At 55.1% G+C, this 27446-nt stretch overlaps 9 protein-coding genes across 9 annotated transcripts; 4 read left to right on the top strand and 5 right to left on the bottom strand.

Moving 5' to 3' along the window:
- Positions 1–76: 76 nt before the first annotated feature.
- On the bottom strand, positions 77–5174 carry BO72DRAFT_404267 (isoleucine--tRNA ligase ISM1). The gene is made up of 3 exons (XM_040942258.1): positions 5063–5174; positions 3564–5031; positions 77–3229 (listed from the first exon to the last, which is right to left on the bottom strand). The coding sequence occupies exons 1-3, from the start codon at positions 5154–5156 to the stop codon at positions 199–201; spliced, it is 4593 nt and encodes a 1530-aa protein (XP_040801075.1). The 5' UTR covers positions 5157–5174; the 3' UTR covers positions 77–198.
- Positions 5175–5684: 510 nt separating this feature from the next.
- On the top strand, positions 5685–9635 carry BO72DRAFT_509723 (putative kinesin family protein (BimC); the record flags this gene model as incomplete). The annotated part of the gene is made up of 2 exons (XM_040949344.1): positions 5685–8303; positions 8361–9635. The coding sequence occupies 2 exons, from the start codon at positions 5685–5687 to the stop codon at positions 9288–9290; spliced, it is 3549 nt and encodes a 1182-aa protein (XP_040801074.1). The 3' UTR covers positions 9291–9635.
- On the bottom strand, positions 9412–10985 carry BO72DRAFT_448120 (uncharacterized protein). Its single transcript, XM_040944715.1, has one exon. The coding sequence runs from the start codon at positions 10897–10899 to the stop codon at positions 9721–9723; it is 1179 nt and encodes a 392-aa protein (XP_040801073.1). The 5' UTR covers positions 10900–10985; the 3' UTR covers positions 9412–9720.
- A 342-nt stretch (positions 10986–11327) lies between these two features.
- On the bottom strand, positions 11328–11766 carry BO72DRAFT_378399 (anaphase promoting complex subunit 11; the record flags this gene model as incomplete). Its single annotated transcript, XM_040941306.1, has 3 exons — positions 11328–11468; positions 11529–11560; positions 11625–11766. The coding sequence occupies 3 exons, from the start codon at positions 11764–11766 to the stop codon at positions 11328–11330; spliced, it is 315 nt and encodes a 104-aa protein (XP_040801072.1).
- Positions 11767–12130: 364 nt separating this feature from the next.
- BO72DRAFT_468645 (thiosulfate sulfurtransferase) lies at positions 12131–15393 on the top strand (the record flags this gene model as incomplete). Its single annotated transcript, XM_040946916.1, has 3 exons — positions 12131–13110; positions 14022–14179; positions 14237–15393. 3 exons carry the CDS (start codon positions 12131–12133, stop codon positions 15391–15393), a joined length of 2295 nt encoding a protein of 764 aa, XP_040801071.1.
- Positions 15394–16183: 790 nt separating this feature from the next.
- On the top strand, positions 16184–17245 carry BO72DRAFT_109891 (RPEL repeat-containing protein). Its single transcript, XM_040938941.1, has 3 exons — positions 16184–16611; positions 16686–16786; positions 16882–17245. The coding sequence occupies exons 1-3, from the start codon at positions 16463–16465 to the stop codon at positions 17058–17060; spliced, it is 429 nt and encodes a 142-aa protein (XP_040801070.1). The 5' UTR covers positions 16184–16462; the 3' UTR covers positions 17061–17245.
- Positions 17230–18396, bottom strand: BO72DRAFT_448115 (translin family protein). Its single transcript, XM_040944714.1, has 3 exons — positions 18173–18396; positions 18072–18089; positions 17230–18000 (listed from the first exon to the last, which is right to left on the bottom strand). The coding sequence occupies exons 1-3, from the start codon at positions 18358–18360 to the stop codon at positions 17361–17363; spliced, it is 846 nt and encodes a 281-aa protein (XP_040801069.1). The 5' UTR covers positions 18361–18396; the 3' UTR covers positions 17230–17360.
- A 353-nt stretch (positions 18397–18749) lies between these two features.
- Positions 18750–21989, bottom strand: BO72DRAFT_109883 (glycoside hydrolase family 2 protein). Its single transcript, XM_040938940.1, has 5 exons — positions 21389–21989; positions 20382–21332; positions 19904–20334; positions 19619–19854; positions 18750–19573 (listed from the first exon to the last, which is right to left on the bottom strand). Exons 1-5 carry the CDS (start codon positions 21520–21522, stop codon positions 18794–18796), a joined length of 2532 nt encoding a protein of 843 aa, XP_040801068.1. The 5' UTR covers positions 21523–21989; the 3' UTR covers positions 18750–18793.
- A 2478-nt stretch (positions 21990–24467) lies between these two features.
- On the top strand, positions 24468–27175 carry BO72DRAFT_109873 (putative C6 transcription factor). The gene is made up of 3 exons (XM_040938939.1): positions 24468–24877; positions 24945–26049; positions 26103–27175. The coding sequence occupies exons 1-3, from the start codon at positions 24654–24656 to the stop codon at positions 27123–27125; spliced, it is 2352 nt and encodes a 783-aa protein (XP_040801067.1). The 5' UTR covers positions 24468–24653; the 3' UTR covers positions 27126–27175.
- Positions 27176–27446: the final 271 nt, after the last annotated feature.

Genomic DNA, 27446 nt, shown 5'->3' with positions numbered 1-27446 from the left:
ACGCGCAACCAGGATTCCCCGCAAGACCGATCTAGAATGGTCGCTGTGACTTACATAAGGTATGGATAACTTAGCTAAGATACTCCGTACTATGCGTACGGTTTTGAGTGAGATGCTAAAATTAAAGTACACAGTAACTAATAATACAATACAGGAATCCACCGCAGGAATCCGGGAATTGATCAAGGAACTGACCACTCACACCTCTGCAGTCGCAGCTGCAGCTGCAGCGTCCAGTTCTTGCACGACTCCCTCGCAGCGATCGCACACCGTCTCTTCCGCCGCTTCACTCTCCGCAACCACATAGCGCCAGCACCGAGGACATTTACCCGCCTGCGGACTGTACACATACACCGTGCCCTTGGCTCCGCTGGGGAGCTCATATTCCTCACTGTACTGCCATTCCGCCTGCGCTATCGACTCGGGGATCGGCTCGCCATGAGCACCGAGGCTGACGGACGACACCACAAAGAAATCGGGTAACTCGGTCAGATCCCGGTGGAGCACCGACGCGGGCGTCGAGTCTTCGGGAAGGACAAGGTGCACAAACGACTGAAGAGAGGAGCCCAGCTGCTTCTGGCCGCGCGCCTTCTCTTGGACCGCCTTGACCACGGAGTTGACGGCGGCCAGCTCCTGGTAGTCGGATTCGAGACCCTCGTTCTGCCATTCCGCAGCAGGGGCCGAGACAACGCGCTGCAGAGGATGCTGGCTCTGCGTCTTGATCGCCTCGGGGGTGTGCTCCCACGTCTCCTCCACAAGCATGGGGGTGATGGGCGCCAGGACTTCCTGGAGATTTTGGTAGATGTGGAACAGCGTCGTCTGCGCCGCACGCCGGCTCGCGCTGTTCTCGCCGTAGGTGTAGAGTCGATCCTTGATAGCCTCCATGTAGAAGGCCGAGAATTCCTGATTGGCCCAGCGGTTGATCGCATTCACGGCCTTGTAGAATTCAAAGTTCTGGCCGGCCTTCCGGCAGATCAAGACCATCTCAGACAGCTGCTTCAGTGCGATGCGGTCCACTTGTTGCAGCTCATCGTACGGGACACGGTGCTCGGGGCGGAAATCCGACAACGCACCCAGCAGGAGCTTGAACGTCACGCGGTATTTGTGCAGGCTGGTGTGCACCGTCTGGAGCACCTGCTTTCCGATCACTACGTCGCGAGTGTAGTCACTGCTGGCGGCCCACATGCGGAGAGCATCCGGCCCAAGGGCGTCGTACACCGGAGCCTGGTTTTCGGCCTGCTTCTTCCCCTTGCCTTTTCTCGGCTTCAAGGGTGGCAAAAGCGATCCGTCCATGATCGCATGCGGCAGCATCACGTTGCCAATGGACTTGCTCATCTTGCGGCCTTCTTCATCCAAAGTGAATCCGTGGGTGATGAGGTGCTTGAAAGGCGCACGCGGGGAAGCGGTTTGTCCCGAGGCAAGCTGATGAGCGACGAAGGTGAGAAGCCCGGACTGGAACCAGCCCCGGTGCTGGTCGCTCCCTTCAAAGTACACGTCTGCCGGGCGACCATCCTCACGGTAAGGGACATCCACTTCAGACCAGCTGGTGCCACTGTCAAACCACACATCCATCGTGTCGGTTCCTCGTCGATAACCCGGACCAGACGCGTCCTGAAGCGATAGTGGAATCCACGCGTCATCGTTGGCTTCATCCGTCCACCATGCGTCAATGCCACGCTCCTCGATCACCTTCATGATATGAGTCACGCTATCCTTCGTGAGCACGGCCTCGCCAGTGCCCCGGTGATAGAGAGCAGGAATGGGAACGCCCCAGGCACGTTGACGAGAGATGCACCATTCGCTGCGGTTCTTGACGAAGTTCTCCAAGCGTTGCCGACCGGAACTCGGAACGAAGTTGACGTCGTCCAGCGCTTCCAAAGCGTGGCCGCGAATGTCGGCCACGTCGGCAAACCACTGTTCCGTAGCCCGGATGATGATCGGGCGCTTCGACCTCCAGTCGTACGGATATTTGTGCTCGTAGTTATGCTGAGTGAGAAGTTGACCTTGAGATTCGACGTATCCCAGCACTGCCGCGTTACCCTCGTCGAGGACGCTTTTTCCGCGCAGCCGCTCGGGATCCACGGGCATCGCCTTGTCGGTGAATCTGCCGTGATCGTCCACGGGCGCGAAAGCGGGGATCCCACGAGAGAGACAGGCTTCGTAGTCGTCCATACCGTGACCCGGAGCGCAGTGAACCAGTCCCGACCCAGAGTCGGCCGTCACAAACTCCGCCGCGATGATCGGCTGTGCCTCCGCAGCCGCTCCCTTGAACAGAGGTCGATACGTAGTCTGATCCGCCAGCTGAGAACCGAGAATCGCCGGCACGATGACCGACAGATCCTCCTTCAGCGCGCTTTCCAAGTATTCCAAGCGCGATTGCGCGATGAGCAGGTGGCCGTGCGTCTCCGACTCGACGATGGTGTACTCGAGGGCCTCGTGGACCGCGATCGCGGCGTTCGCCGGGAGCGTCCACGGCGTCGTCGTCCAGATCACCGCGCTGACCTCCTTACCCTGGAGCAACGGATCCTGGGCGAGATGCGCCGGGATCCGCGCGAGCGGGAACTTGACCATCGCCGCGGTCGACACATGGTCATCCTTGTATTCCAATTCCGCTTCGGCCAGCGCCGTGCCCGTCGACGGGGACCAGTAGACCGGCTTGAAACGCCGGTAGATGAGCCCCTTCTCGACCATCGCCCGAAAGATGCCCAGCTGCCGCTTCTCGAAGGCCCGGTCCATCGTCTTCCAGTGGTTGGCCCAGTCGGCCATGACCGCGAAGCTCCGGAAGCCCTTCATCTGGGCCTTGACCGTCTTGTCCGCCAGCTTGCGGGCGGCCTTGCGGATCACCGCCGCGCTGACGCCGTCCGCAGTCTGGAGCTCCTTCTGCGCCTCGAGGGCCTTGAGCTCGATGGGCAGCCCGTGGCAGTCCCAGCCCGGCACAAAGCGCACCCGCCGTCCCAGCCCCAATTGTGTGCGGCAGATGATATCCTTGGTGATCTTGTTCAGCGCGTGGCCGACGTGCAATTCGCCGTTCGCGTAGGGAGGTCCATCGTGGAGCACAAACGGCCGGTCGGCCGGGCGTTCACGTTCTTGCCAGGCGTAGAGGTCGTCGGTGCATCGGCGCAGGTATTTGGCCTGGTCGGCCGGCGTCACGCGCGCGGGGAACGTCGACTTGGGGAGCTTGAGCGTCGACGACCAGGACCGAGCGAGCGTCCGTGGCAATTCCGCCATACTATTGTCGGCTCATATCCCGCCTTTTTTGGGCCAGGTTGGGGATTGCGAGAAAAGGCTGTTGGAGGGTTTCGAGTTCGATGGGACTGCGGACTTGGGAAAGCTCCGGTGCGGGTAATCTACAAATTACACATACGGAAACCTTGGTGGGTTCAACCAATCAAAGCATTTATGTTAAGGTCAAAAGTGTATTGCCAAGCCTACATAAATACCGAGTAATACCCGCCCGCTGCTTCCAGCATGTTGCTAGTACCTTAGTCATGTGAAAATGGAATGAAAAACATGTAGTACAAGGCTCCTTTGAAACGCCAACGCCTTCATGACTCGGTCAGTACAATGTCAGGCAGCTCACCGCCCCGTTCTTCATCACCTCAAACAATAGGCCCGGAAAACCAAACAGCTCTGTGTTTCCTAGACCCCCATCATTGGCCTCTTGCCCGGTCCTCTGCCCCTTCCCGGTGCTTTCTTCCCACCCGCCTAGGAACTCGACACTGCTTTCCGGACTGTCGCCCCAGCCCCGGTTCAAGATCATGGGTCTTTGCAGGGCACGCTCCTCCGCGGCATTTGCATAGGCTCCCTTCCAGACCGAACGCAGTTGATCCGAGATCTCTTCGTAGCGAGTCTCAGATGTGAGGGCGTCGTCGGCTGGGTTGTGGATGATCTTCCAGCGACTGCGACGGTGTCGATTGAATGGATACGAGCCTGGCACGTTTCCATGCAAGATGATCTTGGTCACCACCAGCTGGGAAGACGGCGAAGGCGGGGTTGGATCCGGGAGGTCGGATCCAGGGAAGGCCGGGCCCGATGCGGTAGGGTACGAAATGAAGGCATCAAAGCCATGATGGAAGTAATTGAAGAAGCACTCGCTTGGAAGAGAGGATGGATCCAACGTGGGAGCCTGGGAGGCTTCGTCATCCGAGTCGTCGGTCACGCTATTGTTAGACGAATGATCCAGGTCGGTGACATCGATCCCGCGCCCCGAGGATGGGCCCATGTGCAGAGCGTCCTCTCCAGCGCTACAGCCTGCGGCGCGATGGATGGCTATTCTGCGATCGTTCTTACGGTATATTGCATCCGGCGGTCCGAACTCGGCAATCAAGTCCTGCGGAGTGGTTTCCGACAATGTTACTTGGACCGGCGGGGATGATCGTCGGATCGCTTCGATCTTGCCGGCCCCAAAAATCAGGAACTCCTCGATCTCATCCGGGACGAACTCCCTGCTTTTACCGACCAGCGCTGGGGAACGCGGGTACTGGGGCTGCTGGGTAAACAATTTGTTTCGAGCCTCCGGCCATGACGAGCCTTGGAAAATGGACATCGAGGTTGCGGGTAATGCAGCCGATGAAGAAAGCAATGCTACAAAGTCACACTGGTCCGACCATGCTGAGTTCTGGAGCGGAAAGGAGAATGCGACGCCGGGATAGGATAAGACGTAGGTACCATACGGCGATTGAGGGCTGTCGGGAGGTATGTATTCTCCAGGGTAAGAGGGACCAAACAAACGATTGTAGATGTGGCGAAAGTTGGGCCCTTGCTGCGTGACGGAGGGCTCTTGCGGTTTGATGCCTTTCAGCACCTCCTGGTTCTTGTAGACGAGGGTGATCTTCGAGAAGTCAAGCACTTCGATCAACCGCAACCTCTGATCTGGCCCATCGAACCGCAGGCGTAGACCGCTGGATGGAAGTTGTAGCGTTACGGGTTTCCGGAGAGGTTCCGACGACGAATATGCGATATCTATTGCGGGGTACGTCTGGGGATGGGACTTGACGCGGCTGAGCACATTGTGGAGGGAGGCTCCCAGAGCTATACAGCGCAGGTTAGTGTTGTTTGAAACAAAAATAAGGGTTTGACATGCTTATGAAACCCAGCCCTTTTCCAGGGTAGATCTGAGCTTGTGGTGAAGGCCTGGAAGAAGAGGAAGAAGTCATGATGGCATATGGACCAACTGCATGCTGAGGCGGAGACGGTGAGTGAGGGGCGGATCGGATTAGTATATGTATCTTTGAAGGTGTTAGAAGGTGCGAGCTGCACCGGAGCACAACCACTGAAATTTCAAGGTGAAGCTAAACAGAATACGTGTCAGGATAAGCCGAGTATTAATGTAGAAACAGAATTATTCCACGAGAGGAACAATAATAAGGACTCAGCTGTCAGGAGGAGCATGGAGCGGGCGATGAGCGCATGCTATCATGTGAGATGGGGGCATGACGAGCAATCCCGCCGGCACGTGGGCGGTGAACCCGCTTTGTTTACATTTTCCGCTTTGAGACGGGAAATCAATAACAGCGGATCGCTAACCATAACCAACCGACTGACAGCACCTCCTGAACCAAATTCGCCGACCACCGCCTATGTTGGTGCGCATCTTTCCAAGCGATTCTGCAGATCTAGCTTGAGACGCGACTACTTTCATAGATCACGGTTGTATCACCTTGGATAACATCATCTAAATCATCATGGCTGGCCCCCCACGGCCTGCCTCAGGGCTGCCGACCAGACGAACAGCGACAGCGACGCGCCCGACCACAAGAAGACTCGGCTCTACGATGTCAACCACGGACAGAGCGGCATCTCCAGCGATCGCATCCAAGGCGCCCTCATCTAGTGCATCGCGTGCGACGAAATCAGCAGTCGAACCTGCTAGCATTACCGCGAAACGCAAAGAACGAGACTTCGAGCGCGAGATCAACGAAGATACGAGTATTCATGTCGTCGTCCGGTGCAGAGGCCGGAATGACCGAGAACTCAAGGAGAACAGTGGAGTTGTAGTGTCCACGGAAGGCGCCAAAGGACAAACCGTGCAACTGTCGATGGGCCCAAATGCATTGGCCAACAAGACCTACACTTTCGACAAGGTCTTCTCAGCGGCTGCGGACCAAATCACCGTCTACGAGGATGTTGTGATCCCGATTGTCAACGAGATGCTCGCTGGCTACAACTGCACCATTTTCGCGTACGGACAGACCGGAACCGGAAAGACTTACACCATGTCCGGCGACATGACCGACACGCTGGGCATACTATCCGACAATGCCGGTATTATACCTCGTGTGTTATATTCATTATTCCACAAGCTGCAGGACACAGAAAGTACTGTCAAGTGTTCTTTCATCGAGCTGTACAACGAAGAGCTCCGCGACCTGCTTTCGGCCGAAGAGAACCCCAGACTGAAGATCTTCGAAAATGAGTCAAGGAAAGGCCACAGTGGAAGTACGCTTGTACAGGGAATGGAGGAAACATTCATCGACTCTGCGTCCACCGGCATCAAACTTCTCCAGGAAGGTAGCCACAAGCGTCAAGTTGCCGCCACCAAATGCAACGATCTGAGTTCCCGGAGTCACACGGTGTTCACCATTACCGTGATGACGAAACGGACAACGGAGTCTGGCGAAGAGTATATTAGCTCTGGAAAGTTAAACTTGGTCGATCTGGCTGGTAGCGAGAACATCCAGCGCAGTGGGGCGGAGAACAAGCGTGCGGCAGAAGCTGGTCTTATCAACAAGAGTCTGCTCACTTTGGGCCGGGTCATCAATGCCCTGGTCGACAAAAGCCCCCACATCCCCTATAGAGAGTCGAAACTCACTCGTCTCTTGCAAGACTCACTTGGTGGAAGGACCAAGACATGTATTATTGCGACCATCTCGCCGTCACGCAGCAACCTGGAAGAGACGATTTCCACATTGGACTATGCATTTCGGGCCAAGAACATTCGCAACAAACCCCAGATCAACTCCACCATGCCGAAAAAGACCCTCCTGCGAGAATTCACAACTGAGATCGAAAAGCTAAAGGGCGAGCTTATTGCCACGAGACACCGGAACGGCGTGTACATGAGTGTTGATGCATACGAAGAGATGACCATGGAGAGCGAGTCTCGCAGGATTGTTAACGAGGAACAACGCGCGAAGATTGAGTCTATGGAGTCCAGCCTGCGCCACAAGGTCCAGGAGCTTTTTTCTCTTACGAGCAATTTCAACGACCTCAAGAAGAACAATGAAGAGACACGGAATGCACTGAAGAAAACGAACGATGTCCTCGAACAAACTGAGATTGTCCTTAAGGATACCAAATCGCAACTTGAAGAGGAAGAAATTCTCCGCAAGGCGCACGAGGATACAGAGGCTCACCTTCGCGACATTGGGGCTGGTCTGCTTTCCACCTTGGATACCACTGTGGCGGACATCAATGGACTTCACGCGAAAATCGAAAGAAAGACCAATCTGGACTCCGCCAACAAGGAAGCCTGGCAGGTGTCTGCGGCCGAGGTTTCGGACGTGACCCAGGTGGTCGATTCCAGACTCGAGGATTTCCAGATGCAGCACTCCGAGCTGGTGGAGGCCATGTCGAATAAGATCAACGAGTTCGTCACGACTGAGATTGAGAACATCGAGTTGAACAAATCGCAGCTGCTAGAGACCAACGACCTTTTTGACAAAGCCGAGCGGGAGGCCCATTCACAGACATGCGCTGCCCATGACGAGATGAACGAAGTACTTGAAGAGATTAAGGACCTGCGTGAAGAGGTCAAGGGTAAAGTTGGTGATGGCCTCAATGGTCTGTCTGCCGCTGCTGCTCGCATTTCCAAGGAGGTGATCGGCGAATTCGCGGATTTCAATGCCCAGCTTCATTCATCTTACAGCACCCTTGGAAAGGACCTCAAATCTGTATTTGAGGAAATGGTGGCTCAATTGAACGGGCAAAGGATGGAGATCAACAAGCTGAGATTGGAACTTCAGGAAGCCAATCAGAAAGCCGTCGAGGCGAATCGCAAAGTCTCATCGCATTTGGCACAGACTCTAGAAGAGGAGAATGCAAATGCAGAGGCTGAGCGTGATCTCCTGCTTTCTCAAGTGAAGTCTCTCATCGAAGACTCCCGCCAAAGGCAGTGTAGCCGTCTCAAGGGCAGGATCGACACGATGCGTACAGAGCTCTCTGCTTCGGGTGACTCCTTGGAGCATGCGACCGCCCATTATGATCGCCAGGTTGATGAATGGGTTTTCAAGTCGGAGCAATTTGCTAAGGATGTGATTGCCACTAAGGACGAGATGAAATCGAAGATGCAGAGTGACTGGGAGGTAAGTTTTGACTCGCGTCATTCCTCTCCAAAAATATCAATACTAATCACCTTGCAGAGTTTCGAACAACGCAACGCATCTATTCACAGAACAACTGAGGCGGTGCATGAAGAAACCGTTCGAATCGTTGATGCTCAGATGAAGAATATGAGTAAACAGATGGAAGCTTTGGATGATTTCGTAGCCAAGGCACGCTCTCAGAATGGTGTTTACCGAGACGCCCATCTTTCAAGCCTCCAGAACATGTCCTCCAACGTGCACGAGTCATATGACTCAGTCCACACGCAATTGTCGGACTTGGGCAGTCGTCTTCAGGAGCTGCAGGAAGGGGCCATCCAGCAGCAGACAAATCTACACGAGTCTGCCATGCCGTTGTCAGACGATGTGAGGAAGTCGCTCTTGGAGCTTCGCGAACACATTCAACGCCGAGCATTCGCGGAGTACGTTGCGACTGGCATCACCCCCAAGAAGCGTCACTATGAGTATCCTGCCGACCTGCCTCGGACTGAGGCACATGAGAACATCAAATCAAGGTTGAGGACCTCTAGGGAGTTTACGGCTCTTCCATTCAGTGGCGAAGACCGAATTTCGGTGCTTGATAGCTCCCCTGCCACCACACCGGCGAAAGGATTCGTTTTTCACGACGCCGAGGACGAGGTAGGATCTCTACCACCTAAGACCACTGTCACACCTTCCAACAGCGGCCTTAGGGAAGTCGATGCAAACGTCGCTGCTAAGGGCCTCGTAGCTAGTGCGGCCGATGACAAGGCCACGCGCAAGTCCTCTATCGTGACGGCTGATGCGGACTGTGATGGTGCAGAGCAGCCGCCTCCCAAGAGACGTTGTTCAAGCACCACGACCGCTGACGCCAAAATACCTCAGAAATTACTCAACCGGAAGATGGCTGGAATCATGGAGGGCCCAGAGAATGTACCACCGGTGGAAACCCCGAGTGGCAGAAGACTTCGAAATCGGCCTTCTCCTTGATCTTATCACGTTTTGTTTTTTTCGCTGTGCGGAAGCACACTGCTCGCTTGTACGTTGCGGCAGGCATTTTGAGATACCCCTGGTCTTGGCTAAGATAAATCTGGAGACGGTATTCACATGTTTTTGTTTTGCATTTGTCTGTTCGCGTTTGGAGCATTGTTACTTGCGGGCTCTGCGATGCCTGGCGTTTTGTTCTCGTATAGGGTTCCCGCGGGATGAGAAGATACCCGGGTTTGACGTGATAGAATTCTATAGTCATGGACTTCGAAGTTGCATGATTCCAAATTCGTAGTGTTAAACCCGAGTAGATGGGTTGAGGCCTACCTACAGCTGAGCAGTGACGCCATACGCTAAAATGCCTCTCGCCGAGCCGGTATGTTTTCCAACCCAAAAGGTATCTTAGTACCAGGATGTTCCATCGGCCAGACCCCTATAGTCCCATCTCTGGCCCAGCGGTAGCGTCCTCAACCAAACCCTGGCCATTCTCATGCTGTCCCTGCTCCACGCCATGTTCATCCATCTTCCCACCCGGGGAAGACTCCACCTCCGCATCCTCGATGTGCTCCCCCAGCCCGCCCGCCTCAATCACCAACCGCAGCTCCGCCAACCGCTTCGCGAACTGATCCATCATCTCCTCCAACCGCTGACAGCCCCGCTCCTTAACCCTCTCCTTGCCCAGCAGGTTATTGATCGGCAACCCCGCGGTGCCCCGGATCTTCAACATCAGTGCCCCGTTCGCCGAATGTCCCTGCCCCTGCGACGGCGTATTATTCGTATTATTCTCGAACGTCGGCGCCGGCCCCAGCTGCGTATCGAGCACCTGCCACGCCGGCGACAGACTATGCGCCGAAGTCACCACCATCGACTTAGCGTCACCACCCCCTGAGGCACCGTGATGCGGCTCCTGCGGCGGCGGCGGCGGCGGCGGCGGCGACGTCGCCAGCATCTCCCCACCAGCAGTAGCAGCAGTAGTATTCCCGGATTGCTCTTTCATCTCCTCCGTCCCCAAACCACCGGGTGACGCATAGTCCACGTCGAGGATCACGTAGTGCTCGCGCACCCCTGGGATGGAATCCGGTAGTAGGGAGGGTCCTTTCTCCTCATCTTCGTAGGTGTTTTGTGCCCCTTCTTCTTGTTGTGGCTGCTGCGGCGGTCGACGCGATCGGGTCTTGTGGTTATTGTGGCCCTTTCGGGTATTGGGATTGTAGGCGAGGGTCGGATCGGATTCGCTCTCCAGCGCGCGGAGGGTGGCTTCGGTGACGATGTCGGTGTCGTCATCGGCGAAGATGTAGTGGACGGTTGGGTGGTGGTATTCGGAGGTGTTGGCGTCTTCGATGAGGGTGAAGAAGGGTTGGAAGGCGGACGTTGATGTTGGTGGGAGTGTGGGTTGGTCGGTGAGGGGGGCCGGAGGGATCGTGGCTGCTGGTGGTGGTGGCGGTGGGTCGGGGATGTTTTCGAGGTGGTGTTGTTGCGCGGTTGGCGGTCGGTCGATGATGCTTTGGGGTCGGGAGGTTGGGAGGTGGTTGTGGTTGGCTGAGATGCGGCGGATGGATTGTTTGGATGGGGAAGAGGAGAGTGGGGACGGGGTGGTGTGTTTTGGTAGAGACATTTTTGGTGGGAGATGGAATTAGGGTGAGGAGGGAAGGAAGGGTGAGGCTACATCATGGTTGTGGTGTATGTTCGAGGGTGACTCGGGATAGCTCAGGGTCGTATTGAAGTGAGTATCGATCCGATCTGGGGAAATTGGCTGCGATCGAACGATTGGCTGGGTTGCGCTCTTATCGATAAGGCAGGATAAGTCCGGTCAGGTGATCCGATCGCCGATTGTAAATACTCGGCGCTGCTTGGGATGATTGCTAGGATGGGGTATATGTACATGAATGAGGAGATGCAGAATTGCATATAACAATGAGTACCTAATGAAACCAGGTAGAATGGAATGGGTATCGTAGTAGCTGAGCCTGTCAACGCCTTCTTCGAATGAACAGCAGATGGTCCTTCATCAGCTATTGTTGTTGTTCTTGTTGTTCTTCTTCGTCATTTTGTTTCCATTCGAATTCTGCACGTAAAGCCTAAGTGCATATTCAGAAAGTGATGCCATGATAGTGACTTACTCTGTCGGCACATGGGACAGAGCCCCTTGGAGGACTCTTGCTGGATCCATGTCATCAAACAGTGCTGGGTTCGGTCAGTAGTGTCTCGCTTGCGCCATGAGGACATTGGGATCCGCAATCGCACCATATGAAAGGAATGGCCGCATTTCCCAAGCACTGGAGTCCCGCATCAGTGAAGTTAGAAGTGTCTCCGATAACGGGCAGGAAGAAGAGATCTCACGTAAAGAGCAATCGTCGCCGGGAAACTTGCAGGTCGGACAGGTACCATCGAACTGGACGCGGCAAATACCACAGACCTCATCGTCGGGCATGTCCCAGCGCCAGGTCGCGACGGCGTTCCACTCTTTGATAGTGACCTTCATGATTAATTTGGGCTTGAGCTTGTACTTGGGCTGGACACCAGACCGAAAGTGAGGACGCAGACGCAAAACTGGGAGGAGGAAGGAGAGTGGAATCGATACTAGGTAAGCGGGATTGTTTACCCGGTTGATTTTCACATGGTCGGCCGCTCTCCGCGTCGGTGATAGGAAAGGAAGTCAACTAACTCATTCTCATTCCAGTCATTCCTCCTCCTCCACTACTCCGCACACACACTCATCATCAACCCCTCTTCATCTCGTTTATCATTTACCCTGCTCTAGCTGGTGGATGAATAATCCCACTTCCTGAGTCCTAACCGGCATGTAAATACCCTCTTGCCTCCACTTCCTTCCTTACCCTCTCAATATGGCTTTCGCAACCCTTCGTAACTCTATCCCTTCACCGACTCGCCTGGTCCGTTCTACCATGTCGTTCTCACAACAAGCGCGCCAGCAACTCCAGAGTCGCCCCTACTCTTTCGCTTCATATCTGGTAACTCCTAAAGAGTTGGACACTGCTTTGAAAAAGAACCCAGCTACAAAGATCTCAACCGCCCCCCGCGTAGTCCCTCTATGCGCCGCCTGGTTCATGCCAAACGACCCCGAGGGTCGCAAAGGTATCGACATTTTCCGCAACCACCGCATCCCCGGAGCTCGTTTCTTCGACCTCGATGCCGTCAAAGATCATGAATCTCCATACCCGCACATGCTTCCCACCGCCGAAACATTCGCCGAAGCCATGAGCGAGCTGGGTATTCGCCGGGACGACGAAGTGGTGGTCTACGACTCCGCGGAGGTCGGTATCTTCAGCGCGCCTCGTGTTGGTTGGACTCTTCGAGTCTTCGGACACCCGCGGGTCCATGTTCTGAACAACTACAAAGTGTGGGCTGCCGAGGGTTTCCCCACGGAGACCGGAGAGCCCCAGCAGCCTGAGAAGACCAACTACCCTGTCCCCACGTACGACTCCAAACTCGTGATCCCGTACCGGGAGCTGAAGGAGATCGCCAAGGAGCACAGAAAGGAAGGTGCGAAAGAAGTGGAGATCCTTGATGCACGGTCCTATGGCCGCTGGGCGGGCACCGACCCTGAACCGCGCCCGGGCTTGTCTTCAGGGCACATCCCGGGCTCTAAGAGCCTTCCGTTCCAGGAGCTGCTGGACCCCGAAACCAAGACATTCCTGCCCGGGCCCGAGCTGCGCAAGATTTTCGAGAGCAAGGACATCGACATGAGTAAGTCGATTATCAGTTCGTGCGGCACCGGTGTAACGGCGACTATCATCGAGACGGCATTGGCTGAGGCGGAATACGGCGAGCCAAACCTTCGGAGGGTTTACGATGGGAGCTGGACGTGAGTTTTGGAACCCTTTCTTCTCTCTTCAATGGCTTATTTGCTGACCGCGGCGATAGTGAATGGGCACAACGTGTTAAGCCCGAAGAGGGTCTGATTAAGAAGACGGTCTAGACAATGCGACTGACGATGGCCCAGCCCGGTGCTTATTATCCAGAGTCTGAGCTATCATTATTGGTATGACATGATGGTTTTTTTCTTTCTCTCAATTGTTCCAGCTTGTTCGAGCGACAGCACATACCAGGAGATTACTCCAATTCGAGTCATAAACTGTACGCAAAGGATGGAATGTCCCGAATAGAAGACTTGTGTGTAATGGTGACCATGAATGATTTCAAGTACGGAGAGTCAGAGCTTAGTGAGTGACTCTTACTAGTCAACTCCCAGTGAGCCTGTCGCAAGACTGAGATCAAATTGCACAAATACTACCCAATTCTCGTAGACAACAAACTGATAGTCACGGGCGGCGCGGAGTTATCCTGCGCTTAGTCAGGATGCCGACGAATCCCGCGGCTTGGAGTTGATCCGCTGCTGAAGGTCCTCTCCTCTCCCTCCTCCTTCTCACTCATCTCATTGCCTCATTATTTCCTCACACAATCGTTTATTCGAATCGCAAAATGCTGCAGATGACCGTTCTTTGTGAATTAGGATTGCATTGTAAGTGAAACTGTCAGCCCTTTCGACGCCCTGCGCAGCCGGGGCCACACACCCCCCCCGGGACGTCCACTACTCTCTCTGGCTGCGAGCCAGGGCCCCCACATTCCCATATTCCTCCGCCTCCATTAATCCTAATCAAACCTCCCTCGCTGGATCCAGCATCACGCTAACCACGCCTGCGGCTCGGTCGCAGTCGTCAAAGCTAGCTATTTGGTTTAGGGCCGTTGTGCCGTGCGAGCATCTTCATTTTTAAGCAACGCGACCTGTTCTGTCGATCGCCGGAGGGCAATTATGACGACCGGACGCAAGGTCTTCCACTGCGCCGTGGATGAGACGGCGTTAACCACCAACATCAGCGAAATCAAAAAATGGACGACCAACGGGGCCATCACTCTGATCGTGCCTCTGTACAGTAAGTCGAGCGGAGTTCATTTACCTTGACGGTTACTGATCTAGTGCTCCTCCTCAGCCCTTGAACGCCTCCATGCACTGAAGAGAGCCGGGTCGCAGGTCGCCATCAATGCCCGCGAGGCTGTCCGGTTCCTCGACCGGGTCACTTCCGGCAAGGACAACATTTCTTCCGAGCGGGTGGCTTTGCAGGGTCCCATGGAGCAGTACGAGAACTGGACGGAGGCAGAGAAGTTCTTCCTGCCCGAGTTCGAGGAGGATCCGGAGGCGAACGATGGACTCGTCTCAAACGGCCCGACGGCGCACCCCGACGAAAAGAGCAAAATATCTAAAAAGAACGGCGCCTCCCCGGACGATCTTTCTCAGATGCTACTCAGCAAGTTGAACTTTAAAAAGGAACTCGACGCAGTCTCGAACACGTCCAACGGAACCCACAGTGCACCCTCCCGCCCGTCTTCCCGGAGCTCTCGGACCAGCCCCGAATGTGCAAACTCGCAGGTGATAACCAACGAAGGAGGATCCAAGGACAACAAGACGAAGCGCGCCGAGGGACATCGCCGTTCTACGTCTGGGTCGGCCATCCCCACGGTCCCGCCTGTGCTCAGGCCGCTGCTCAGCGCGCTGCTGTGGCGACTGCACCAGGGGCCCGATGCTTCGAACGCCGCCAAGACTTGTATTCTGATTACGAACGATCCACAGACCCAGCTTTGGGCCCAGAAATTCGGCATTGGGGTCAAGAACATTCATCAGCTGCGAACATCGATTCAATACGAAGAGCGAGAGTACAAAAACCGATGCAAATATGTCGAGAAGACTCAGGCGACGACCAGCGAACCGAAATCGCTTCTTTCCTACGAGGATGAGAGCGACGAAGACGAGCTCGTCTTCGTTCCTCGCGGCGGGCGGGGCAAGGGAGCGTCGCGCGGCGGCGGCTCCCGTGGGGTCAACAGCCGCAAGGCGCCTGTCGTCAAAAGTGTTGCCCCGCCTGTCGAGGCGACTATGGAGATCCCTACTCAACCTATCGATCCGAATTCGTTTAGTCGTTCTCTTGGTCCCACCAAGCAGCCGCCCACGGTCGACCTTAGCACTCAGTCGGGAGCCGCACGGGGCATCGCGGGTGCGTCTCGGAACCATGCCAACAACCGCCGAGGCGCCTCCCGAGGCCCGACTCGTGGTAGTGGTAACAGCCGGGGCCGTGGAAAACTCTGGGTTCCTTGATCGTATGGGCCGGTTCGTCAATCATACGACGGACGAATCGCACGTTTTCCAATACCGATGAAGACCGACGCGGTTGTTACTTGAAGCAACAAAATTGAGTCCTTCTGCCTTAGCCGGGCTGCCTTTAAGTTCGACCTCTGTCGATTTCGACTTGACTTCATGGATGAGGCGAATGGGTCTTGGACAGGTGGCATGGCATCCGAACTGGTAGACGAGATCTAAGCGCTTAGTCTCGAGAGAGCCTACAACGATGACCGCTCAGGTGGTAAGGGAGCCGTCGGAGAACCGGGCTGCATGTTGGCCCGACTTCCTCTGACGAACGTCTCGAGATTCTGTTGAGGCTCGTAGCTGTCTGGGTCCATCACTTTTGCTTTAGTGGGAGGAGGCGTTTGCTTTCATTTTCCCTCCTAGGACTTTGCTGGTAGGAAGCCCGGAGCAAAAGGATTAAGTCCGGAGGAAGCTAGCTCTTCGACATGTTCTACTCTGCAATTACGAAAACAGATACAGCAGTTGTTCTTCGCTTTACGATCGATTTTGTGGGCATATTTTGGGCTGGTGGAGGGGTTGTGTTGGTGGTGGTGGGATGGGGGAGGGAAGAAGAGCAGGCCAAAAATACTCGGAATATTTATCAAGGTAGCTTGCCAGACAATATGAGTTATTGTGACATCGTATCACATTGTATCATGTTGTATCATGGGGGGCTTGAAGGAGTAGGGAGTATAGCGATCTCTCTCCACATATGACATCGTGCGCCACCAGTTGGCTGGGCTGGGCTAGGCTGGGGTCCCGTGGATCGGCCTGCCACTGGGCCATCACTTGACCTGACCACCAGTACCACCCCATCAATCGCCCTGACAACAACAACCTACTACGTAGCTGCTGGTGATCCTTTGACTTGTTTGAACTGGTGGAAGGGACTAGCTAAACTTATTTATACCTCGGGAGGTCCCTTAGTTCTTGCAGCCGAGTACTCCACCAATTTCTTTAAAGCACTGCAACAAAACAGCACTTGCTTAGTTCTAACCATTCCCATCTATATCATCGGAGAACATACGTCACACCTCACACCATGGACACCAGCGCCAGCGCCATCGACCAGACCCCTCTCTCCGCATCCCCCACCGAGCGCCGTGATTCGCTCGAGAAACACCTCCAGCATCGCCCGGACGTCCAGGACCTGAAAGAACGACACATCCTCCTCGACACCAATGTGGCTCCGTACGTGGCTGGCACCCACCAAGAAACAACAACTCTCACCGTCCCCTCCCGCCCTAACATCCCGTATCAAATAGATCCCTCCAAGCCGCCCACCAGGACCTCGCCCGCCACCGCACGGCCGACGACCTGAAGAAGCACCTCGAGCACCGACCCGACCGCGAGGAACTCGTGGAGCGTGAGTCCCACCCCCTACCCCACAGCCCTCTAGCATGGTGCAATGTATACTCGAACGTGGGATGATATGCTGATGTGTGTGTGTGTGTCGGGAAGGCAACATCCTTCCCTCGTCGACCGCCGCCCCCGCCCTGCAAGCCAACGCCCGGGAGTTGGAGAAGCACATGCTGGCCGATCATTTGGACCAGAAGATCGGGGCCCGGCCGGCGCCGGATGAGCTGATCTCGCAGGGGATCCTGACGGAGGATGAGGATCCGCGGTTCCCGACTGTTTAGTTGGGGGTGTGGTGCGGATGCGGTATGATATGATTGATGCTGGATGGCGTTTGTTGAGTTTAGTTTGTATTTCGCTCGTGTTGAGGTTTGTTGCGGGCGAGGCTGTACTGCTGCAGCAGTAGCAGGTAGTGCTAGTGCTATTATTAAGATTAATTTATTCTTCGTATTGTTCTGTTCATACCCCTACCACTATACACATCACTCCTGTTTTTGTGTCCCAGTAACTCCGACCATAATTCTAATCCTACACCACCACCATCACCCAAGCATCATGTATCATACACCAAAGACAATATCCCCTCAATCAATCAGATAAGAATCCCCCCCGAAATCCGGCCTCCACCCCTTGGGCCGCTCACTCCCGCGCACCAGGATCCCATACGCCGCGCGCTCCACCTTCTCCACAGACCCCTGCATCACCTCGGTCTTGCGGCCGATATCCCGGAACATGGCCCCGGCATGCCGTCGCGGGATACTCAGGAGCTCGATGGCCGACCGCATCGCCCGGAGATCCACGACGATGGCGGTTTGCTCGGGGCGGAGGTGGATTTTCTTGCCGTCCCCGTCCTTCTTGCTGGTAGTACCATGATCTGCACCCTCAATCGTGGCCGTTGACAACCCCGTCACCGCAAACCGCATCACCTCCCCCGTGAGATCGAAAAGCCCCATCAGGTAATCCTCCTCCGTGAGCGGGATGCCGTCCGGCAGGTGAGCCCGCACTTCCGGCATGGTGATGAGGGTCTGGGTGGTCAGGTAGTGGCGGAAGGAGAGCGCTTCGATGAACTCCTGGATCGCGCCGCTGAGTTGGCGCTGGTAGCGGTGGCGGTGCAGGGTGGCGAGGTCGGGGAGGGTGGATTCGAAGAGGCGCGTGATTTGCGTGAAGCGGTGGGTGGTTTCGGTTGCGATGGCGGGGGGGAGGGGGGAGGCTGGGGTGCGGATTCTGGGAGGGTTAGGGTCTGGGTGGTGATTGGGATTGAGGTAAGGGAAGGTAAGGTAAGGAAAGGAAGGTACCGTTGGAGGGAGAAGATTCTGGTGATCGGGTTTAGTGTTAGTTTGTGTTTTGTTTTAGTTGAGAGGGGGATTTGAGGGAAGGGATGGGGAGGAGTGAGTACATCTTCTTGCTGAGAGCTGTGATGTCGCGGCTGGTTTTGATTAGGCGCTCGCGTCGGTCGTGGTGTTCGTCTAGTTCGTTGCGGAAGGTTTCGAACATGCTTTGGATTGAGGCGGGGGCTGGGGCGGCGGAGGTCATGGTTGCGGGTTCGAGGGGTTGGCCGTCCCAGGTGCGTTTTGTGCCGGCCATGGGAGTTGGAGGGGTTTGAGGGGTTGTAAAGGAGAGGGAGGGAGGGGATGGAGAAGGAGGGGATGCAACGCGCTCGCCGTCGATGTCATTTCTGCGGTGTGGGGCCTTGCTGCTTTGGGGTGATTCGGCTTATCTGATAAGATTGCTATCGCTACAGTATACTTTTGTGAACGATAGGAACATTTGGATACTGAACAGAGCCTGTCTTGGAGAGAAACCACACTGGGAAATAGATGGTTGTCGATCTTTTTGAGTTATTCTATTGAGGTAGGGAGGGGGAGCAAAGGAGCCCCCCTTTCACAGGCAGTCGTCACAGGCAGAGTAGGATTGTTCAATTCAAGCTGATCATGTTCAACGAGACATACGATATCATCATCGCACATTAGTGACTTCCTGACTACCTACAGTCAAAAAGTCTCTTGCACAATCATCATCAGTGATCAAGATACTTGTACTTCAGCGAGTCACCCCCCTTCAATCCCCGGACCGTGACAGTCTGATCATCACCGGGTATAATGTCCATCGCGCTGTCGCTGATCTTGACTCCATCCCGCTCTTCAAACACCAAGCATTTCACTGGCTTCTGCGTGCTGATCTTCAACGTCTGCTGCTCAGCTGTCGCAGAGATCTTCTCCACCACAAGCCCCCGTTCCGAGAAATCGAGGTACTTGAACGGCTGAGGCCAGTCCACATCCCTTGCGACAATCTGCCCGTCGACCCACAAGCGGGCAGCCAGCACGTGTGGTTCGGGATACTCCTTATAATCAATCAGACCGTCCACGATAAGGTTGGTGGTGCCATTCGGCTGGATGGTGATGTTCTCGTGGACCACCTTTTCCCTAACCTCCTGACCATCGTTGATGGAGAGGAATCTGAGTTCCACCGTTCCTGTCCTTTCCTCCTGAGCGGAGCTAACAACCCAGAGCTCAAACTTGCTCGTTTTCGGAGGCTGGGCATGCGTAACGCTCCAATCATGGTGTTCGCGTCGGACACCCACAGCCAACGGAGCCAATACGCGTGCCACAGCGTAGAATGCCGGCTTGGGTCGCAGGAAGTAGTCCACAATAGCCCATGAGATAGTCGGCCAGCAATCGTTGAGTTGCCAGAGCAAAGCACCGCCGCAGTGTCTCTCATCGCCCCACTGCCGACGCCACCCTCGATACCCGAACATCATGGTCTCAGCTTGAACGACTTGCGTGAGATAGGTGTAGGTCTGGCTCATTAGCGCGGGTCACCTTGTGTGGCCGTGGGATCTCACCTCCAAGTCTGTAGCTGTCTTTAGGTTCTCCACCAGGTATGTAGCAATACGCCGCTCATGTCCGTCAGCTTTGTTGTGGAAGTCGAGGACGTGCGACTGCGGGTACTTGTCTTTCTCGTGCTCGACGAAGTGGTTGATGGTCGATAGGTGAGGGAATGCCTCCATGCCGAACTCACTGTTGAATCGTCCGCCGAGGGTATCGAAAATCTGGTACTTTTCCTGCGTTCCATGCCAGACTGTACTTGGTCAGCAATTAATGCTACATGTGCGGGAAACGGACATTACCATTCCACTGATGCATGTCGCCTACTGTCGGATCGGACGTTTTCTTGCCATCTCCCCATGGGCTTCCGGGATGATAGAATGTCCGTGGAGAGTGTTTATCCATCACCTCTGGAAGCAGTTTCTCGTATATGTACCGAGCTGGAAAGTCCGTCTTCAGCCAATTCTCGGGGTTCTTGTCCTCGAAGTCATAGGTCAGACCTGCCGACTCTTGTACTTGGTAGTCCTCGTTATTTCCAGCATAAAGCACAATAGACGGATGATGTCGCAGCCGGCGCACATTATAGGCGGCTTCTTTTTCGATCGACTCAAGCAGCTCGGGCCAGGTCGGGTAGTTGCCACAGCCGAACATGAAGTCCTGCCATACAAGCACACCAAGTTCGTCGCATGCTTCGTAGAAGTTGTTGTCTTCGTAGATACCGCCGCCCCAAACCCTGTTGCTGTAAGCAAAACTGAAATGTATCCGCATGGGCCAACCTACCGAATCATAACTTGGCGACCAGCGACCATAAGTTCAATCCAGCTCCGATAGCGCTCACGGGTAATGCTGGGCAAGAGGTTGTCTGCGGGGATCCAGCACGAGCCACCACAAAAGACGTCGACTCCGTTGATTCGGAAGAAGAACGACTTGCCGTGCTTGTCTGGCCGCTGAACGACCTCTGCCGTTCTTATGCCAATCTTTTTCGAGACATGATGCAGTTCAATCTGATCCTTCTCCAAGAAAACAGAGACCGCGTACAGATTTGGGTCTCCGTAACCATTTGGCCACCAGAGGCTTGGTTGATCGATTTCGAATGTCACTTTGGCGACCTTGTTGTCGGGCGTGGTGACCTGCCGAGCAATCTCCTTACCATCTTTATTCAAGGTGAAGATGGCTCGAAAGGAAGAGTTCTCTGTGGCATCAATATCGGCGTAGGCATCAACCTGCGCATGCCGGTGATCCGCAGCAAGATCTACGTCCGTCCAGAGGTCCGCGATTCTTGCCGAGTAAACTTCCAGCCGAACGTCTCGCCAGATGCCCGCAGTCATCAGCACTGGGCCCCAGTCCCAGCCCCAGTGATACTGAGCCTTACGAACGGCTAGTCGGGCCGGATCGCCGTTGAAGGAAGCCCAGTTGTGCTTGGGGTCCTGCTCTCGGAGCTCCTTGGCTCGCAGCATGGCACAATCAAAGTCGATGAGAAGCACATGATCACCCTCAGCCTCCAGGGCTTCGGTGACGTCAACGCGATGAGCTAGGAACATGTTGTTGCTCTCGAGAATGATCTTGTCGTCCAGTCTCACCGTAGCAAAAGTATCCAAGCCGTCGAACGCCAGAACGACCCTGGATCCAGCAGGGACGGTCGGCTTCTGGAATACATGTCTGTAAGACCATGACTTCGCATTGACCCATCTTGCCTCGAGCTCATTGAAGCCAATGTAAGGGTCTTGCAATCTGTGTGCTCCGCGTTAATACCATGCCAAGAGTCCAGAGGCTGATGATGGGCACACCTTCCATTTGCCTGTAAGTCCTGATGAACGACAGACGGCACGCTAGAAACGGACATCCAAGCATCAGATGCCTGTTCGTCGCTATCCTTGAAGGACCAGCCGGTGGTCAGAGGATGCTGAATGAAACTCGCCATATTGGAAGCCAAGGAGGGGTAATGACGAGTCAATGGCAACAATGCGTGAAAGCTCAACAAGTGGGAACCGATCGATGGCCCTGTGAATGCTTTTTGGCAACGAAGGGGAGATTCACACTCTTTGTATCTTGAATCTGATATCTAATGGTTTCAGATGCCATGAGGGAAGTATAGAGCAAGGGAAGAGCTCCACGGAGATATCTCCGCATTCCACGTGCTGTCATTGCCTAATCGGGCAATCGACGGGCGGCTTCTCCTCCTTTCCCAAAACAGTCTTCCTCTTCCACTCAGTGAGTGCTGCCAGTGACTCGGGAGTCCCCAAGTCCTACACTTTCGCACTCAACATCCTGAACTGTCTCACCATCTCCCGTCAGTCTTTGAGTTTCAACACGGCTCATCGTCAAAATGTCTCAAATGAGCCAAGTGATGGGACAATGAAGTGATCAGACAAAGAATATCCTGAGCGCTGTCCGAGTCAGTGCAAAGACACGACCGACAAGAAATCCCTCCCGTCTTGGGAGGCATATAAAGTGACTATTCTCTGTATCTCGAACCATGCTCCTCTCACTGAAACCAATCCTCGACATTCCTCCCCCCTACTTTACTGCTTTAGGTGCGGATGATGCTCCACGCAGCTGTGGTTGGTCTCCCGTCTGATCAAATCCTTCCTTGTGCTTGGAGATTCTTGTTCCTGACAGCCCTGAAGATCACTAGTTAAACTGAACGTAAATCCTCTGATCGGTGCTGAATCACTCTCGACCACCTTAAACCTGGATTCGAAGCGAACTTGTACCCTCACCCCACTGCCATATAAGCGATTCTCTCTGCCAGAATCTCATTGGTTGGTACGCCAGTCACTAGTCCGACCATTGTCGCTTAGCGAAACGAACGACATTTCCAGCAGCTTATTGCAGGACCATGGGGTGTCAACACTCTCAACACTCAACAGCCGGGGCAAGTGCCTCGGTTCTCACTGTGCTTCCGCCCTTCCCGCCTCCCGTTGCTTCCACAGTCATGCCGGGGTACCTTACAGGAAATGGAGACAGGTTCCTCCTTGGAGCGCTAACCATTCGATGCGGCATGTGATGAGTGAGCAATTTCGCGCTCTTGGCGTTCATCGCAATTAGCCTGATCACTTTTGCCTAACCAATGCGGGCCACTCTGCGTCGAGTCTATTTTGCGATTGGCTGTCGTCCTCGAGTACCCCAGAATCCGTGTCAAATCACACGCACCTCTGTCCAGAAGCGTCCTAAGTGGTGTGAAGCCGCTTATTCTATCAACCGGCATCAAACTCGCTTGGAGCAACCAGATGGGCCAGGAAATGCTCTGAACTGGGACCAAAGTCTATCACCGCTTTTGCCACTCATGAATGCAAAGCTCTAAGATGGAGCCGGGAGCCCACGGACCAGTTGACTTACGGGATTGGACATAGGCGACGGACTCTAAGCGGCGGTGCGCCAACAGACTCCGACCCCGTCATGGGGTTTAATTAAAATAGGGTGTCCAAGCCGGTCATCCTATGCGGGGTCAGAGCTGCAATTGGCGGGGACAGATTTCCCAAAGAGTCAGACCCTGCGAAGGTGCTGGAATGAGAAATTTCTTGAACCCTGCTATTATCGCCTGCGCCGTCGCGACAGGAAAAACCCCGTCAGATTCTGACAATGGACTCAGGAGCAGTAAGCTCGAGCAGCACGGATGAACGGAGGCTGTTGAATCGGGTATACACCAACCACTTCCGATGGAAATCGCAGTCAGACGCAGTTGGTCTTTCTGCCTATTTGTGGTTGTTGCTCGGACATCGAGTGGCGCCACCCCTGTTGGTTTAATATATTGATGTGCTCCGGTCTTCATCAGCCTGCAGAACTGTAACGGGGTTGGCTGCCCGCTAGGCGAGTAATGATTGTTTGTCCGGCTCGGGGTTGAGTACCGTGGAAGGACTGTCAGCCCTGACGTGGGTAGATGCGGGTGCCCCCAAGAACGTGGGCGAATTCGTGCGTCGAACGCTTACTGTGGTAGAGCCCGCGATGTTTGCGCACACAGGGCTGTTCCTCAGGTGACCTGGAGAAGGACCACAGCAACCCACCTTCGAGTTGATGTGTTTTCCTTTCGGAACTGGAAGGACTTCTCACGGAAGGAATTCGGGGGCTCATCCATCACCCCCTGATAGGTGGAAGCACATGGCCCAACATCGAGCAGAGTGCATCGTAGAGAGGGGAAAGCGCTAACAGGAGACAGATCCAAGGCACCGTGAAGAACAGACCCTTTGGGGCGAGAGTTGGCGAGCCTGTAGTGGGATTGAATACATATTGGTCGTATGTAACCCTGGCAGCCGAGCCTTTGATATAGGGTCAAGCATGGCCGGTGGACGAAGGGTCCGGGGTTTATGACTGGAGTAGCCAGTCAGAACCCACGATGCATGGGATGCCGATTCTTCCCCAGACATGCAGAAGCCTGACAGAAACGGCCACTTCCTGCATGATGGATTTAATCAAAGTGGAAAATTGCGGGGGCGTCGCCAGAGCCGGACCAGTGAAGAAAAGAAATCCCGAAGGACGATCGCTTTTCAGGGACTGTGTTGGGCAGGCACTGTGGTGGAGGGAGGGCGTCGTCGGTTCTTGGAGGAGGAGAAGAAGGAAGAGGAGAAGGAGGTGGTGGAAAATGGAAAATGTCGCTTGATGCTTTCTCGGGGGCTGATGATCGCTGTTCTCCGGCTGCTAAAATATACGCCTCGTGGTCCGACTCACCTTGCCTGCCCTTGAAGATATATTGCAACACGTTTTTCTTTTACTGTCGATTTTCCCCGCCGACCTTTTTCAATCCAAGACAGTGGCGACTGCAAGTGAACTAGGCTATTTTCCATGCAGTAATTCACTGGGGCCATCCCCATCGATGATCTGATTTCCACACCCTCCTACTGCCACTCATCACTAGCAGCAAACAGGCTATCCCTGCCATCTGTTGCATCGAAACTTGCTAGTCTTTCTGCGACCGGTTGCCAATGGCTGTTTCTAGCTGACCACGCTACCATAGAATGCCTTGATCGTACTATCGTACTATCAGTCTATCAGTCTATCAGTCTACCTGTCTATCAGGTCTTCCACCAAGAATCTCTAATCTTATCGTCGCTAGCCATGTTCCACACGTTTGAAGGCTTCGAGAACCCCGGACTGTCGAATCCGACCCGGGGGCGCAATCAGCGTCAACCCTCCGTTGGCCGTCGAGTCACCACCCTTCGGGCTTGCACGTCTTGCCGGCATCGCAAGATCAAATGTGATGGCGAAAAACCATGCGAAGCATGCAGGTGGTACAAGAAGGCCGATCAGTGCCAGTATTCCGACCCTCGTCCGTCGCGCAGGTGTGTTTTGACTTTCTTGTCTGGAAGACCACAGAACACAAAATAACCAGCAGAGTTGCGGATGCAGACACGTGGAGAAACTGTCGACTACATTGGACGAGTTCCGCGGGGTGCTCGAGAAGCTGTTCCCCGGATTCCCAGCTGAGACCCTGGTGAACTTGCCACGCGAGAAACTACTAGACTTGGTGGGTAAGGGTCCATCGCATGTGCAGACGCAGCCGCCACATCCAGCCTCCCCGGCCACTTCTGCATCGGCCGAGGCCCACACATCCCCGGCTTCCAGTGAGGATGGCAATCTCGAGTCCCTCCAGACCATCCCCGACCACACCAGCCCTCTACGCCCGCTGAGAACCCCAGCGTTTCCGAGTGGCATCTCGGATGATGTCAATGCCTTGTCCCTGTCGGCTCAGCAGCCATCCTCATACTTAGGTGTGTCTTCAATACATGCGGTGCTCAAGGTCATCGTATGGTTGGACCCTGGATCCCTCACCCACCTTTCACGCACTCCAGCCCATGGTGGTCGGAGAGGATCCATTGACCTCTCTTCTTCTCCAGGCAGCCAGCACTGGCCGGTCCATGGGTTCCAGCCGCGCCTCGCGACGCCCGAGTCCCGACGAGCGTCGGAATCCCAATTGCTGGACGCTTACTTTACTTACGTTCAACCCTTTGTGCCATTGTTGGATGAACCGGCCTTCCGCGAAACCTACCACAGTGGGAGGCGGAGCGATGAACAGTGGCTGGCTTTGCTGAACATTGTCCTTGCCCTGGGCAGCATAGCAGCCTGTCCGGCGCACGACACGTCGCATCAGACTTACTTTCTGAAGTGTAAGGAGCTCGTCAATCTGGAGTGTCTGGGCTCTTCGCAGTTGGAGACCATCCAGACCCTGGGTCTCATGGGGGGCTATTATCTGCATTACACGAGCCAGCCCAACCTAGCATATGCGATCATGGGGGCCGCCTTGCGGATGGCAGCGGCACTGGGCCTCCACAAAGAGCTCTCCGACAGCCAGACTGGGGGGAGCCGACAAAGACAATCGTCCACCGACCAGAAGCGCCGCGTGTGGTGGTCGCTGTTTTGTCTGGATACGTGGGGGGGGATGACCCTCGGGCGACCCAGCATGGGCCGTCTGGGGCCGACCATCACTGTCAAGCTGCCACATTATCGCGAAAAGGTACGGTTGGTCCTATTCCAAAGACATGCAGGATAAATACTGACAGTTGCAAGGGAAATGTACTGGATATTCTACCCCTCCTGGAGAACGTGCGCTTCTGCAAGATCGCCACTCAGATCCAAGAAGTGCTGGCGGCGTCGCCGCTGACCAAGTTCCATGAGATGACGCAGCTGGACAGCCAGCTGCTGGAATGGTACGAGAACCTTCCCTATATCCTCAAAGACCACGAGCCGTGCTCCGAAGCCATCGCGTTCACGCGGACGGTGATGAAGTGGCGGTACTACAACCAGCGCATGCTCCTGTACCGGCCGACCCTCCTCAGCTATGCGATGCGGCGGGTTCCGTACATTGTGCTCCGCTCCGAGGAGCGGCTGGCGATCGAGCGGTGTCGCGAGATCGCCGAGATGACGATCCAGGACATCGCGACCAAGGCGCAGGACCATCAGATGTCCGGGTGGAACGCGGTCTGGCTGATCTTCCAGGCGGCCATGGTTCCGCTGCTGGGCCTGTTCCTGAACGACGGCACGGTGGACGACCCCCGCGCGACCGTGGAGGCCTGCCAGGCGCAGGTGGAGACGACCATGCTCGTGCTGGCGCGGCTGCAGTCGTGGAGCCCCACGGCGAAGTCGACGTTGGACGCGGTGTCGCGCCTGTTCGAGGCCAGCAAGCGCAACTCGGCCTTGCTCAGTGCCGCCAGCAGCATCGACAGCGGCAGCTGTTCGAACCTCTGCGACGGAGGAGGGGGGATGCCCGGGGCGGCGGCGGCGGCGGCCGGCGCCGGGGGACTGCTACCGCCGGGGGTCCTGGTGAGTCTGGAGAATGGGTTTTTGGATCCGTTCGACCCGCCGTTCATCGACGACTCGGCCGGGCAATACTTATGGGATTTTCTGAGTTGGAGCGACAGCAGCCTGCTGCAGGGGTTTGCGGAGATCGACAATGGGGGTGGTAGTTTTGGGGTGCTTGCTGGCCCCGGCCCCGAGGAGAGACATGTGAAGTACGGTGGAGACCCGATTCTGCTGGGCGGACAGCTGAACGACTCGACCTTCTTTGTGAATCCGGCCGCCCCATTCTACTAAGCTGGTAGTTCTTTCGTTCTGTGATGTTACATACCCTTTTTTTTTTTTGGTTGCATGTGGTCTAGTCTGGTTTGCTACGTTTCGTTGGGCTATTGAGCGCTATCGGGTAAATGTATAGGTGTATGCATGATGAATATGAAATGAACGATATGATTGACACTTCAAGATTAACCTGGAGGTGAATTTAGGGAAAGGCTGAGGTCGGGAATTCGGCCCTGCACACCAGACTGTACACCAGACTGGACACCAAACTGGAGCCACTGGGTCAGACACGCAGGAGGGAAATGCTTGATTGTGTGCAGAACAGCGAACAGTGCGCCT

This window comes from Aspergillus fijiensis, assembly GCF_003184825.1.
Source record: "Aspergillus fijiensis CBS 313.89 unplaced genomic scaffold BO72scaffold_24, whole genome shotgun sequence".
Taxonomy (NCBI): domain Eukaryota; kingdom Fungi; phylum Ascomycota; class Eurotiomycetes; order Eurotiales; family Aspergillaceae; genus Aspergillus; species Aspergillus fijiensis.
This window is presented reverse-complemented; position numbering and strand designations above follow the sequence as displayed.